Here is a 15,987-nt window from a genome sequence, read left to right as displayed (position 1 = left end):
GAAAACCGCATTTAATCCTTTGCGGTCGGAGCACGTTAAGCGATGGTCGCGGTTACAGCGAGCTGCAAAATTATTACCGTGGTCAATATTATCTTGTGCCACATTCGAATTCGAGGACATTTCTGTAACGATCTGGCGTACTATGAACCACCTATTCGATATATTCCACTTCCATAATTGTTTTTCATTTCTGTTGTATTCGATTATATTTCAAGAATGTTTACGTTTCATTCGAAAACTATACTCGCCATTTAAAATCGCTAGTCGAAGAAGTACATTGACACGAAACATTCCAATTTGATGAATTACGTAATCAGATCATGACCCACCGCATTTAATGAAACGATATCGTTGAGCATGCACAATTCATTTCGTGATTAAGTGCAGGCATATTTAATGGCGCATTAGTAGCCACTTTGTAGCGTAAAGTGGTCACGCGTGCCAGCGCAGTGTGACAAATACCTAGTGACGCTAAAATAAAACCGGTGGTTTGCGAAGGCGTGACGTTGGGGGCAGGAAGTGACAACACATCCTCGTTGCGTATCGCAGGAGCAAGCGAACGCCTACGAACCAGCGACAGGTGGTATTCACGTGGTGCCACCGGGAATTCTATTCCCCATTGAAATATTAATATACACGGACGAATAATTTATATCAAACACCGATAGTCACCGATGATTACATAAAAATCTTGTTTTATCGTCAACAAAGCAGCTCCAAAGGACTCGTCAATGAGGATCATCTCTGACAGCCTCTGCTGCTGTTATAGCTAGCCAAGTTACAGAGCCAAATAAATGCATAATCACTCAGTGATTACGTTACGAATACTCCCATGATTCGCTTCTCGTTGTCTCAGTCTTCACCTCAGGGATCTGATCAAACATGTTGAGCTGTACATCTCCACCAACGACCTGTCCTCTAATCAAATTTAATTCCATCCAACCACGTTCCCTTAAGGCGCAGGACACCCTACGATCTCGGAGACCGTCCCTGGAACGTCCCTGGTCAACTCATCGCGTAATTGGTCTACTTTCTGCCTCGGATAACGGGTTCGAGGATAGTTCTCGCGCGCAAAATTGCATCGTCCGATCAAAAATGCCAAAAACACGGGCGAAACGAGAGGCTACTGGTGTTCTCGCAGGAAGTGACGACATATCCTCGGCATGTGTCCCAGGAACGAGTGGACGTGTGTACAAAACGGCAGCTGTCGTCCAAGTGGCATTGCCCTGTTCGCTTCAAAGTTGCGATTCTCGTTGCGTGCGATCGCACGCACGCACTCACGTACGCAAGAAACTGCGTATCGCGGGAGGAAACGAGATGCAAACTGTCTGGGAAGGAAGTAGGAAAGAAAGGGAAAATGGCGGGAATAAAATGAAAGGAAACGAGCAACGCGGGAAGGAGCAGAAGGACGAAGAAGGGCGAGGAGCAAACGCGGCGAGGAAAGAGGTGGCAGTCGAAGTCGGCGTGGCATCGCCAGATGCGCGGCACATTTTAATTAACGTCCAGACATCCTCCGAGACGGGTGACCCCGAGCTCAGGGCCATCCGATGACCCTTTTCCCAAGCGACCATCTCTCTCCAGTTCGGGGAACGAACAGGAAGTGGTCTCCCCTTTTCGCCACGGAGAATGAGATTTGCTAGCCTGGCCTCGCGATAATGGCGGCATAACTTCGACAAGCTTCCTCGCGAATGTGTTTCAACGTGGTTTGATAAAGTAGCCGTAACACCAGGACACGTTCGACCGATGCTACAATCCTTGGCGAGCGATTAAAATTGTTTTGCGAATTTAATATATTTTTCAAGAATTTTCAATCGAGAAATATATTTCCCGTGGATTCCTATTTTACCAGGTCTGAATTGCCAATCTCTGCCACGAGATTCGACACTGCTATGCAACTGTCTAATATTTAGCGCGTTAAATGAAACATCTGTTCTATAATTAATTTCCAGTATGTTTCAGACACATGATGTATAATCTCAATTTTATATTTCGATCTTAATAAAGTAGTAAACTGAAATATATTAGAATAATATTGTCTGTGTTTAAACTCATCTCACAGAAAGTGAACATTAATTCGTAGAATGAAATATCGAGTTGCTCGGTGCTCGGCGCAATTCGAAGTTAAATATTAGAACAATTACACATAATTGTAAGTTATATCGCTATACTGGATTCTAAGAAAATTATCATGTATTTTTGTATCCGGTGCTGTACACCGAAGTACCGATAAACACGCAGCCCCGTGTAAACACAGAACGTACACACTCCCGTTCATAAGTTACCGAACACTCGCTAAATATACACAATCGAGGTAAATAAATGAAACCTTGGATCAATACCGGGAAATAATCAGGAAATTGCCTGACATTATAAACCTTTTTTATTCCTTCTGTGCCAAACTACTAAATTCAATCCTGAAGTCATATCCACGTGTTACAATACATAAAGTGCAAGAATGTATCCTTTAGAAAATGATACCTATCTGTATCCAAATTTGTATTCACCTCGATATAAACAAGTGTCCAACAACGATAACAGTAATGATAAAAACAACATACCGATACAAATCAATATTTGTACAATCACATTTTGTTTCTCCCAATAACACACGATATTTTCATTTATGAACGACTACGTACATCACGTATCGCGACAATCCGTACGAGCAAACGTGAAATGTGTACGTTGAAGCTATCTCCACCGGTGAGTTGATAGTGCACGAAAATCGATCGTTAATCGCGATTCCGTCGTTCCGTTTAGCGGAGGAATGCTCGTACACTTGATACTCCACACCCACACATTCAGGATAACGTCAACGCGCCAACAGGGGCGACGTTGATATGAAACTTCCAAGGTATGATTTCACATTCAAACATATACGAAATACACTGCTTTACAACTTTCCATGCGAGGGTATCATTATGGAGGAAATTTATTACATAATTTGTTGCGCGACGAATGTCGAAACCACCGAATAATTTATAATTTAGCTGAACAAATCAATATTTTCATTATACATATTACTTCACAGAATTTGTACGACATCGAATCCCTTTAAAATTATCATTTTCTAAATTAGTTAAACCATCATATCCTCCTTATGCGATGGGGATGTATGATTAACTTAACGAGGTCTATAGCAACTATAATGTGCAATTAATTTAATGGAGATTATCACAATTATATCGTATGATTAATTTAACAGGGATTGCCGCAATTATATTGCACCGTTGGCAGAAAAGCATTAGTATCTCCCTCGAGGTGAATAATTTCGAAAACAACGTTGGGAGCGAATGAAAGAATTTCTAAACGCGCGGCGCCTATCTCCGTCCCTGAGGTTGTACGTCGTCATACCTGCACGTTGGATTACGTTGCCGGCGAGTCAGTCATTCATAAAAATAACGCGGCCGGCGCATGCGGATACTACTACTACGAGAGGCATTCAGTGCTCGGCGTGCACGTAGTACGATGCGCGTATGCGACGTAAAACGTACACACGCTTAAAAATGCGGATACATTCATGCGGTTATTGTGCAGCTAGGTGAGCGTAACCCGCCAGGAAAGGGGAAGACAAGAAAGTGGAGTCGGAACGACTCGTATCAGACCGTGTTGCAGCGCAGGTATTACAATGCTAATCCGTTGCATTACGTTGGTCTTCGTAACGAGATTATCGACTAATGGAAAAATCCTGAATACTCCCACCCTTCTTCGAAAATTTCAAACTTCGGTGAAAATTGTTTCGGCAACGTTGCGTTACGGAGCATCTAAGTATACAACAGTTTCGTATAACCCTCATGTGTGAATTTTCATTTATTTTTAATTAAATTTCTATTTTGTTTATTATTTTCATTTCTGGTTCGGTGGAACATTATCTACTTTGAAAGGTATTACAGGTATTACAATTATCGGGTTCGTTATAACTTGGATGGAAAAAATCTCAACACCTAATGTTAGAAAAGCCATATCCTCTATGCAAATTAATTTTCTAGGAAGTTTAGTGTCCGGATGAATCATAAAATATGATTTACAACAAATTGCCATGTAAGTTCAATATTATGCAACCACAGTACTTTTGCGCTTACCGCGAACTGTCAATAAAGTATGAAATCTACGCAGAAACTCTGCGACTCGGAGAAGATTAAAGCAAGGTTTATACCTCTGAAAATATCTCTTTACATGTTTGAAGCACGATACCCATTCAAATGTTTCCTTTAAAACATGTACGAATTTTTTGGATATACATTTATAATTGATTGATTTACTTGAAATATAAGTAGCATTTTTACTTTCCACCATACTACAAGAGTCGTTGCATTGCGTTGTAGGAATTCGCTTTTAAACGATATCAGCGCAAGTTCTCTAGTAAACAAAATATCGTTGATAAATCGGACAAGCAAAAAAGTTCTTAGCCGATAGTAAATGAAGTAGGAAATGAATTGCTCGTTCTAGCAAACGGATAAGATAAACCAGAAGTTTACACTGTAATCTTCCTTCATTATTTATATTTACAAACAGACTTTCGAAGCGAAATATTTACTTCGATCACTTTGCGGAAATGATTAAAAAGAACTTCCCCGAACTTCGTAGAAGTGCGTCGAAAATAAATATTTACTCTTGAAGTAACTATCAAGTCCAAGTGCGTCGAGTTATTTCATGTTAAATCCCATAAATGCAAATAAGATATATACATGCATTTCAGTCATCATATCGACAAGTTGTCGATGTAAAAATTCATGTAAAAATAAATTAGTGTATTTCAAATTGCGAATAGGGACATACTCCAGAGGGTATACAGAAACCGCGGATGTATTTAGATACACTTAAACGCACTTATGTTTCGCGCAATAATTAGTGCCGTTCCATGAATTAGCCATCGAGACTGGTTCCTTTCTCATCGTCCGCCATCGCGCAAAGAATTCGAGGCTCGAAAAAAAAATTCTCGCGAGACTCGTGAGAGCCGCGTAGCCCTCTCTCGTTTCTGTCGCCGGAAGGAAACGAGTTCTGCTGCGGAAGATGCGAATCGAGTACCGAACCGTGGACAATGTCGCGGAATCGTGCCAAATGGGAAGCAGCTCTCCATGTGTATACCAATACTCCAATACTTGAATATTAGATACCGTTAAGGTTGTCGTATTTGATTATACTACTACAGAACTGAACAAATTAATTGTTCGAGAAAGAGAGAGAGAGAGAGAGAGAGATTTGTATGGACTTTAATTGTATTTTGACTCTATAGTTTCGATTGCAGTTATATTTGTTTCTTTGTTAAATTGAGTAGGAAATAAAGACGAGTGGTCGATAAAGGGGCGTGGTCGCTAATGGGAACGGTTACTAGAGGAACTACGATTTACTGTTCCGTGTTTCAGCTAAAGATGGATGATATTAAGAGACATAGTTGATATCAACCTGAAGGCAAATATCTATGTTACTTTTTATATTCTAATATTGTTTGTCAAATAACAAGTTAATGTTGTAACAAAAGTAGAAATACATAGGTTCAACGTTCCCTCGACTTTAGAATTATAAAACTGCATGTCGTATTGGGTACATATAATATAAGTAAATACATTTTGTTTTTAACGGAAAAAAGATATTCAACCATCGAAAGTGACAGTCGCTCATGTCCCACTTATTTCTAACGAGTTTTATTGCTATATGCCACCGATTTCTCTTGCACCAGTAGTCTAGATACATATTTCTATCACTTACCAGAATTAGACTTTTATTCAATATTAATCAATCCTATTAACAGGCCTTTTATATCACAGACCGTCTCCTTAACCTGAACACGAAACTTGATGGGATATACACTTTTACTGTGGCTCAAAAAAATAGAATCTTTTTATATTTCGTTACTTAAGATTTTTGAAATATTTCAACGAAATTCTCCGTTAATATTTTCGTCGTACAATCCATGAACAGGTCCGTCAGAGTTTCCGGATGCCGACGGATCTGACTTTATCGCACGGCAGCGTCTGAGGCTAATAACGGGAAAAGCAAATCGGTACCGCCTCTCACTCTCCGACCATTAGAGGTGTGCGTGAATGGTCGCGAATACCTTCGTGGAAGGGAGGTCTTTCCACCGAAAGAGAAAAATCTCGGAGCATTCCAGAGCGGCTGCTCGCGAAACGCAGCCAGAGATCCGTGGACGGAGCGACGTTAGGCGAGCGCCGTTACTTAACGACCGTCTTTTTCAGGGAAAGTTCAAGCCGACGTATTGCCTCAGAATGAACGAGAGAGTCCCCTAGACGCTTCGCGAGGATGAACGATGGAAAGGGGCGAAAGGAATCCGTACGAGTCCTGATAGATGCCTCGAAGCCTCGCGGTTCCTGGACCGTAACGCCGCGATTCCCAGACGAAGCATGTACAGTATGTGATTAAATTATTGCGATCACTTTCTAAACATCATTCGATGCAGGAGCATCGCTGGATGACATCGTACCACTGGGATGTGAATTAAAATCTTCTTAACCGAGTAGCTTTCCGAAGATGTCAACAAAATTGGCACGATTATTTATGACGAATTGATTTGCTTCTTTACCCTGTAATTTCGAAGGTACATAGTATATTTAACGGGAATGTATTATCTTTGATAGTTCCAGTGTTAAGAAAGCATAAATCGAGACTTATCGTAACGAGGTAGTGTATCCTATCTAAAAACGTTTTCTTTTCATACGAGGAACTGCTGAAATTGGCGCAAGACGGAAGTATCAGACCAATAGTATACCAAGAATTGCAAACTCTAAAGAAAATTGAGTAAAACCAGCTGCAAGTAGGTCTGTGTCGAAAGAAAGATTGCATCGGTATTTGCTCCCTGTAGATCAGAAGAACTGAATCGATGGAAATATGCAGATTGCAAAAACAAAGACCAAGTTTCTTGTACCAGGTGTAAAATGCATTATATTTATCCAGACAGAAATAATTCCATCTTGTATAACAGGCGAGTATTTAGCATTGTTTTTCATCAATTAGTATTTATCATATAATAATATTGTATCATTAAATCTTTCAAATAATGTCTTCTTTATCAAATGTCGAGTATGATTTTTGCATGAACTTATAGCTCTGAAGCTGATACACTTAACCGACTTCGTTGAAATAATTAACCTTTATAACTCGCGTATGGCCTTGCCAACTATAATGAATGCGCTACCTGCATTTGTTCTGTGAGTGTTCATAGTTTCTCTTAAGAACAGTACAATGTTTTATAACCAAACGGTACTCTGCAACATTTTAAACAAATAGCTAACAAGTGGCTGATCTAGACTCACTGGAGCGTTATTGAAAATTTATCAAGCTAACAGGTTTAGATACTTGAACTTACGAAATCGAGTAGAGAGACGTGTTAAAAATATATAAAGGTTTGCAAGCAACAGTGGGAGAAGATTTCCAACGAAAAAAAATATAAACATGCCAAATAAATAAGGAATGAAAAACTTATCACTAGATATACACAGGTACAAATACCTGCGAGCCCATAATTGTCGAAGAAACTAATCATACAAAGAAAAATATTTCCTTAAAATTGGTATTGCAAGAAAGAACATTGAATTTGCAATCTATGCCGTACCAAAACGTTTATAGCTCTGCATTCGTGCGCAAGGTGGTCATTTCAAGCACTTGCGAAAACAAACCGAAATGGATCACGCGCTTACAAACATCTTTGTACGGTTTTTCGATGCTACCTTCATCCTTGAAGTGCATCTGCTGTCATAAATGAACATAAGGCGCGCACGCCGTATTGTGCACGAGAGACTAATGAATGTTGTTGTCAGGAGCTTAGACGACAATGTTTTCTAACAATAAGGAGTAATTCGATGGTTCAGATCTCTTAATTACACGGTTTGCGTCTTCATTACCAACGCCGAGCAATTACTTCACTGTAGTGCATGAGAACTGCAAGTGTTTTGAATCTAAACTGTAACGTATATTTGACAGTTTAGACGCACAGATAAATATTTTCTAAGTTATCAGTCGCGTAAATGTAGGAACAACGGGATAGAACTCCAATTACAGCTATGCAGAGAAAGTTCCCTCGGACACCTCTACGTAAGAGCGAAATAACAAATCGAACGATTATAGCCGAGCGAAACTTATCGTCTCATGGCGTGTGGAATTCATTTTAACCGCAGGCAATAGTTCCACGATATACATGCGAATTGTATGAATTGCATTTCTCGCGATAGACCTGTCGAAATAAAAGTTAAGAGCCACATGCGTGGGGAACGTAACGCTTACATGAGCGCGGAATTTCTGTCTTGATAAATAAACAATTTTAGAGCGATTACCAAATCGAAACTCGACAGTAGAAATGCACGAAAAAGATTTGAGTTTCTGTCGAATTTTAATTTATGTTTAAAAACCTCTCGATAGAGTACATATGGTACCAGTCGTTTAGATGTTACAGTAGAAAGTAGAGTGATAAGTGCTACTATAAATACAAGTTTAGAAAACTGCGACATCCTTCGCATATTTCAGATGGATTTATCAAATAGAGACCACGTTATACTGTATACTCGGTATACTAAAGTATACTGAAATCGGACAATTTGGACCGTAAAAGTTTAAAAATTCCTCCAAAATAGCCTGTTTTTTTTTTTGTAGGTGCTGAGTACTTGCATGCCTTGCTACACAGAGCAACCATGCCAACGATTCATGAAATACACCACGCAGGCGTTCGAGTCGCTCGTGAACGAGAAACAAGAATGCAACGATTGTAGCACAATTTTTCATAGCTGGTGCACGTCAGCGGTTACACAATGACCCCTTCAGGGAAAGTTCGTGTTTGCCCTAGTCCAGGTGAAAGAAATTCTCGGACGGCCGTTACAACCGCAATACGCAAGGCCGACGGTTCGGGCTTCCGATTTCGAAACCGCGGTACGAATAGCTCGCCGGCATCTGGTAATATGGGCAAGTTCCTAGCGTTCAGCTATTCGCGTCAATGAATTCTGCAAATTTTCACGCCGTGACGACGAGCATTGCTGCGCGAATCCCTCGTGCTTCGATGCGCGCGTCCCGAGGCCTCCAAAGTCGCTCGATTTCATTCATCGTATAATAAGAGTTTCCAAAAATGAAACTTTGCGTCGGTTTATTCAGTTTATCGTATCTCCATTTCGAAAACGGAGTGTAGTATTAATAATAACGCCGAGGATTACTTTGGTGTGTCTGAGAAACCATTAACTAAACAGCAAAGTGACGAGTGGCCGATAAATTTTATCATTTATCGAGAAACATCAAAGATGTTATGGGAACGTAGTACAGATATATTTTTAAATCGCTCGCAACCTTCAACGCCACGGTTGATACGAACATTTTTTCATTGCGTACTGTAAACCTATACGTGGAAACGTAACTTCAGGGGCATATATTCTTTTACAGGCAGTAAAAATTATTGCAACGATTCGGGATACGCCGTGAGGTCAAACGTTCTTACGTCGAGCGTAATCGACGCGAGATGTTTACGAGCTGTACTTATATTCATATTCGCCTACTCTATGATAACAATTTAAAAAGCTCGAAAATAATACTTGAGAATTAAAGACATTAAGTGTCTGTACTCGTGCGTTGCTCTCACTGGCTTCAAATTTTTGTCGAGTATTTCTTTCCTCGACTTCGAGGAATATGTATATAATCTCGGGGAGAACATAAAATAGAATGATCCGCTTTACCTCGTAACGTATGCTAGCACACGCAGTAACTTACTAAACAAAGAGACGGCACACGGAAATGTTTGCTACTCTAGAAATACCAAGACAAATAAAAAGAACAATAAATCCGAGGTAAATGTAGAATTTACTTCGATAAACTTATTTTTAAAGTTTTCGTATCTCGTTTAAAATACAGTCGAACAATCCACGTGTTAGGAACAAAGTAGCACACATTTTACCATTGTTGAAGTTACCAGTAAAAGCATAAAGTATGTAATTTCTTTAATCCGATTACGGTAACGTACCCCCTTTCCCCTACCATAGATAACAAGAAGAAACATCTTTTCTCATAGAAACTGCTTCCTTTCGAATCTATCGTTAAAGAAGAATTGCTCCAACGCAAATAGTCACGAATTTTCGTTTATTCAAGCGAAATACTTTCTCAGTCCTCGATGGGTTTGTCTCTCTTCCAATAGAGACGGTTCACAAATCGTTAGACGGGACGTCTTGCGCAATCAAGAGTTTCCACGCACCACGGCCATTCAGTCACGCAATAAACGAAACCTCAATGGACAAATTATCTCTCGAGCCGCGCGTTAACAGCTCGCGCGAACATAACGGCGAGGCGATAAACTTTATCGTTTATCAAGTAGCACAATGTTATGAAACGCGGTACGATTGCTCCGGGTCGTAGGCTCGTGCAGCCTTGAGAACGGTCGGCCAACGTCTCGTGCCACTCGCGACAATTAGCCTAAGTTCCCCAACTGCCGAAGAATGGTATCCTTTTTCTAACATAAGAGAAACCATAATTAGTATAAGGTCCAAGCGTAGAATTCAAGAGATTCGAAGCCTTGGACCTACGACCTCTTACAATTAGTTTCGAGGACCACTGAACGGTGTTATCCTTTCCCTAACGCAACCAACCAAAAGAGTTATGATTTTATTGACAAACTCTCCAACAGCGTTAAGAACTTTCTCTTGAGTTGTTTCTTACTACTGGAGTTAATACAACACTACCAGGAGTCCTGGGGAAGATCGAAGTCCTCGCATAGCTCCCAAGAGTTGTACAAGACCTTAAACGCCCTAACCTCTTAGCTTCTTCCAGGACTACTCGAGCAACAGAAGGGTGATTGAGAGAACTCTCTTAGGTTCGTCTTACTGTTGAAGATTAATACAACATCACCAGCCTAGCTAGATGTCGCTCAGGACATCGTCGCAGGGAAGTAAACGTCCATGATGGCTCCCCTAACGATGAATCTGGAGAAGAAGACAGGTGCTGTCGACTTACCTGGTCGCAACGGAGCCATAGCACAATGGAGTTCGGATGTCTCAGGGGACCGCCTAATCCGCAACCACCGGCTGTCCGCTGAGCCTTCAAAAGATCCGAGTGACGGACTCCGTACTGCTCGAACACTTCCAGGGACCTGCAACCAAACAACAAATGTTATCGTGAGTTCACCGAAATCTGTGCTCCGATGATAGCTCGCCTTCAACCCTCCCTCTATCGCATAAACTCAGTTTTTAGGCAGATAGAGAAAAACTTGATCTAGAAACGAGCTGAGTGGAAGTAAACATTTTATTGCGTCAATGGGTGCAGTTGATGACGGTTCGTGATCAATCTTAATTTGGTTACGGGGTCTGTACAGGCATCGGTAACAATAAGATCGGTAATTTTTGAATTTCGTGTTCTCGATTGTAGACGTCAGGTATGAAAGGGTTAAAGAATGTGACTCGAACCATCTCGAAATTCATATCGGTAGACGAAAGAGTCGATAAATCTCGCAGTCAACCGGGTCAATCGACTCGAGTATACAAATTCGGGCGAGCACGATTTCAAAAGTCGTACATTTTCTCCTGCAACCTGTGGCGAGACGTGTCGCGATCACGTGCAGCGTATCATCCAACGTGGCCATTTCTGTCTCACTTTCATGATGAACGGTCGATGAAATCCGATCGGCTGCAGGAATCGGCCCACGATGGAGAAACCGAGACGGGATCGGAATTTTTTGAAAGCGTCCTCATGTGTTCCTGTGTATTCGTTGCGAATGATTTGTGTCGTCTACCGAGCCGACGCATTCCCCGCTTGATTTCGAAGATACTTGAATCGCCAAATTGAACGAAAATTAATCCCCGCGATTTTATAAATTCACTCGAAGTAACATACGATAATAACAATTAGATTCATCGTTGGCTCTGATTTTCAGCTACGGTTCCCTCGAGTTTTAGGCGAAACTCCATTTTAATTTCCGAGGCTATTCGCCTATTTCATAAATGAACATTTCCAACGTTACCGCGAACCGTTTCGGGGAACCGAAAACCAAGCGAGGCGCTTATTTTCGGAATTTACACAGTGGCTCTGCCCGTCCGTAATCGAAGTTTTTAACGTCTAAACATCCGGTACAGTAACCCGATAATTAATCCAATGCCATAGCAAAACAGACCACGATTACTGGGTCAAAGACAGCAGAGCACGTTGCGATGCTGTATCACGAGTTGATGACACGGATCGGATGAAACGAAATTCTTGCCTTTAGGATTATTAGTGACTCGATGGGAGAAGGTTTGTTTAAACAAATGTAGGAGATAAGACGCACTGAGATAGATACCATGGTACATATCTAACGAAAAGCTTATTTAAATGAGTACAGTTGATCGATAATATCTATAATCACAAATACTATTATTATGATCATTGTGGTAAATTGAAATATATATTTTGTTTTGCACTCGTCGTTACTAAATACTTGATCCACGGAAAATATCATTTTATCTTATCTGGACCACTAGAGAAGAAGGTTATCCACCTCTACTTTAAATGCTCCATGACGCATGTGTGGATCGATGTTTCATTAAAATAGAACCTACCGAAGAATGAAGTGTTCTTTTTTTTTTACAGTTATTCTTTTAGCTAAGGCGCGAAGATACAAAACAAATTTCATTTTATTGTCACTCCTTTTGGGACCTTTTCGACCGCCGTGATTCGAGGTCCTTTTAAATATTCAAAAAAGACGATGAATAATAATTTCATGCCAGGCTTGTCTCCGTTTAAATTACACCGCGAGTCAAAGGAGGCTGTGTTCCCCTAAACTGTAACACGAGCCGAGATTAACAACCATCAGCTTAAATTGATTCCAAATTCAGACTTCCTCGTTCCTTCCCTCCGAGTCAGACTCATAACCCACGAAACGTCTGTTCCCAGACCAACTTTTTTTCGACGGGGCAATCGAAGCACACCACTTCCGTCCCCCTGATTCGTCGTCTAAATTATCGAGTTGACGTTTAATCGACTGGACGTAGTTCGCTCAAGGAACATCCAGATGTCGAGGAACGAGGAGATACAAACCTGACTCTTGTGAAAGAAGCACCGAGATACCGATATTATCTCGCGACATTGCGACTCTATCGTACGTTTTGACCTCTAGTCCTGATCCCATGATCCCAACCTTTTTATCAGCTCTCCCGCGCGGCGCTTCTTTTTCAAGGTGCCGCGACTCGCGGCGACGGAGGTTGCACAATCTAGCGAGACGGCCGTGCAATCGGCGGGAATTGGAAAAGGTGCAAGGTGGGAACGGAAAAGCGGACTTTCTCTCGGGACAAGTTAATCCACGATCACCCTGGTCGAGGAATGTTACGTCATAGCCACCTCCACGCGGATCCAACGCTGGACAAATTGTTTCGAAGAAGTCCGCGCGCATAAGGAAAACGCGTAAGAAGTCAGATAGTGCATTTGTACGGGGAGGTGCGCTGAACTCTTTGCAACTCGGTATCTGGGGAACCGGTACATCGATTTTAGCGATCGAGAGCTTGAACTGCGTGGATCCGAAAGGTCTTTGAACTAGGAATTTAGTTTACAAAAGATAGTAGGGGTTAGTTAAACAATTTTGAGTGTGAAAATATTCAAAGATAGTAGGGGTTAGTTAAACAATTTTGAGTATGAAAATATTCAATTAAAAATTTTGAAAATATGGCGGTTTGAACTCTCCTTTCTAATTTTTGCTAATCTCCTGACTAACCCAGACCATTATACTACATATCCTTCACCTGTATTCCATGAAAGTACGCATCCACGGTTTAGTCGTTGCCTAGCACGAGCTAGCGACGCATCCACTTCGTACCAGGGATCCGTCAAGGCTGCGCCGCATGCAAATGAAACGTGGCTTTAATGTAAATTTAATGGACACGCGAGCCACCATTCCGTTGGAAACAAATGTAACGCGCGCGTAACGTTTATGGAAATCGTGTAAAGCCGATGGTCCCAACGGTTCGATCCACTTTATTTTCGGTCCGCGATTTACACAAATGTTCCAGAGAGCTGTGTCCAGCGAAAGCTGGACAGGCTGTTTTCATGGTCGGGCTGTGAATAAATTTTCAAACGGAGATTGTGGGACGATGGTGAAATCTCTCAAAAACGGTCGCTTAGACGGTGACAAATCCAACATTTTTCCATCACGAATTCGTGCACGCGTGCCCATAAAAATTATTACAGAAATAACTCCAGAACGTTTGTTCTTTAAAATATCGATGAATCAGCCGGTTTCCTCGTGGCCTCTTTCGTAGGAACTCTTAAGAATGGTAAATGGTTCGGGTGGTAAATCATACAAGTGCCAGGAAACACGAAACATCTTCTTTTATTTACGGGTGAAGATGTAACTTCTGTATTTATTCAATAAGATAAATTGTATTTGCGTGAAAGGATGTAGATGTAGGTCATGTTTATCAAAAATAACTTTTCCAATGGAGGAAGAATAATGTAAGTGGTATAATTTTTTGTCCCCGTGGGACTCGCATCATTTATCATTTCAACTCTTCAATTGTTATCAGCATTCTTCTCCTGATATTATTTCTCTCGCAATTTCTCAATGGGTTAACGAACCAGACATCGCTACTAGAGGTAGTAATTATCAGGTTCTAGATCGTCGATAAAGTGCAGTAGGTCACGAAAGTACTTCAACGCCTACAACAAAGAAGTATAACGACCAGGGTATGAGAGCTAAGTTTAAACCTCTCTTTAAGACTTGCTCGCATACACATGATAATCTGCACAAATTCTAAAACACATATAAATATGTAAAACTGCTCAAAAATTAACACCGCAAATAAAGATACTGTTACAAGTAACGCCATGGATATAAAGGAGATTCTAATTTATCATATAATCTAGAAGGTTATCGAAGGTTGGTTGTAAAAGTGACAAATTCTCATAGGTGAAAGAGCACCGTGAATTTTTAATTTTCACTTCGGATCGAAGATGCAATTGGATACAAGATGCTTTTACGTCGCTACCGTCGAAGAAGCAAAAAGGCAGGCAAGACGCGTGCAAAGATAACGTCAGTGTAAATTCATCGATAGACAGAGCACTCGGACTCGTTGAATTTGCCCGGTGATTCGTTATGTCGGTACTTTCCCCTACGTTAGGTTTCTCGACGCGGCGAGAAGCATAATGCAGTTATCGCGAAATATGCAAGGAGAACGTGTGCCACAGATAATGCGAGATTAGAATTTTATGACCCGTTCTGTGCACGGCAAAAGGCCACTTTCCATTCGCATTTTCGTTGCCTGGCGAACACCCGTTCGCCGCCATAAATCCTTTTTGCCACAGATTCATGATACTCAAGAGCGGACCGCGAAAGGATATTAATAATTCACGTGAAAATAAGTCGTGTAAATTATCGACGCAATTAGTAATCGAATCTGGTTACACGACAGAATCGTTAATCCATTTAGAGGTCGAGCACACTGCAAATATTTATTGTTCACTGGGAAGAGAAACTTCATTTCGACTAGCACGGAGAGCGTGCTTCGAACCGGTTGACTCGAACGAATCAGGGTTCTTATCTCGTCTCGAAGAGCAACACGGTTAAAGGCAGCCGAAAAAATACCAAATTGAAGTTGAATCCACGAGCATACGCCATCCGACGCGCCGTTTCTTTTAATTTAATCGACGATATATTTCCGCTATGTCTGAACGCGCGTTACGATGCTTTCCGATTTGAAGAAAGGCCGACAAATTTCGGCATGATTGTAAATTGAATTAGCAGTCCTTTTGATGTGTGGATTTATTTAAAGTTTTACTTTTCGATAACGTTTCGACTGTAAAATCTGACAGAGACGCTGATTCAATATTATACGATTATCTCGAGGTCTAATGATAAAAAAGTGAATCTATGAACTTTGCTGGAAATGATTAAACGTTCTCTGTGCAGTTTTCGATGTATTCCTAATTGTATACTTAAACATAACGAAGGCCAGATTAAACACGAAATGTTCCAAACATTTCATTATGTACTGTTTCACGCGTTCTCCTTGACACTAATTACCTTTCGCGATTTTTTCGTATTTA

General features: G+C 40.9%; 1 protein-coding gene across 2 annotated transcripts in view; it reads right to left on the bottom strand.

The window, feature by feature from the left end:
- Window positions 1-15,987, bottom strand: part of LOC128887289 (tRNA dimethylallyltransferase) — a 72,458-nt gene that overhangs the window by 19,813 nt on the left and 36,658 nt on the right. For both annotated transcript variants that reach the window (XM_054143009.1, XM_054143011.1), the window contains exon 4: window positions 10,936-11,071. In XM_054143009.1, coding sequence (XP_053998984.1) covers window positions 10,936-11,071 — 136 coding nt within the window. The remainder of the gene's footprint in view (window positions 1-10,935; window positions 11,072-15,987) is intronic.

This window comes from Hylaeus anthracinus, unplaced genomic scaffold, assembly GCF_026225885.1.
Source record: "Hylaeus anthracinus isolate JK02 unplaced genomic scaffold, UHH_iyHylAnth1.0_haploid 11985, whole genome shotgun sequence".
Lineage (NCBI taxonomy): Eukaryota > Metazoa > Arthropoda > Insecta > Hymenoptera > Colletidae > Hylaeus > Hylaeus anthracinus.
The sequence above is the reverse complement of the archived record's forward strand: the minus strand, read 5'-3'. Positions and strand labels throughout refer to the sequence as shown.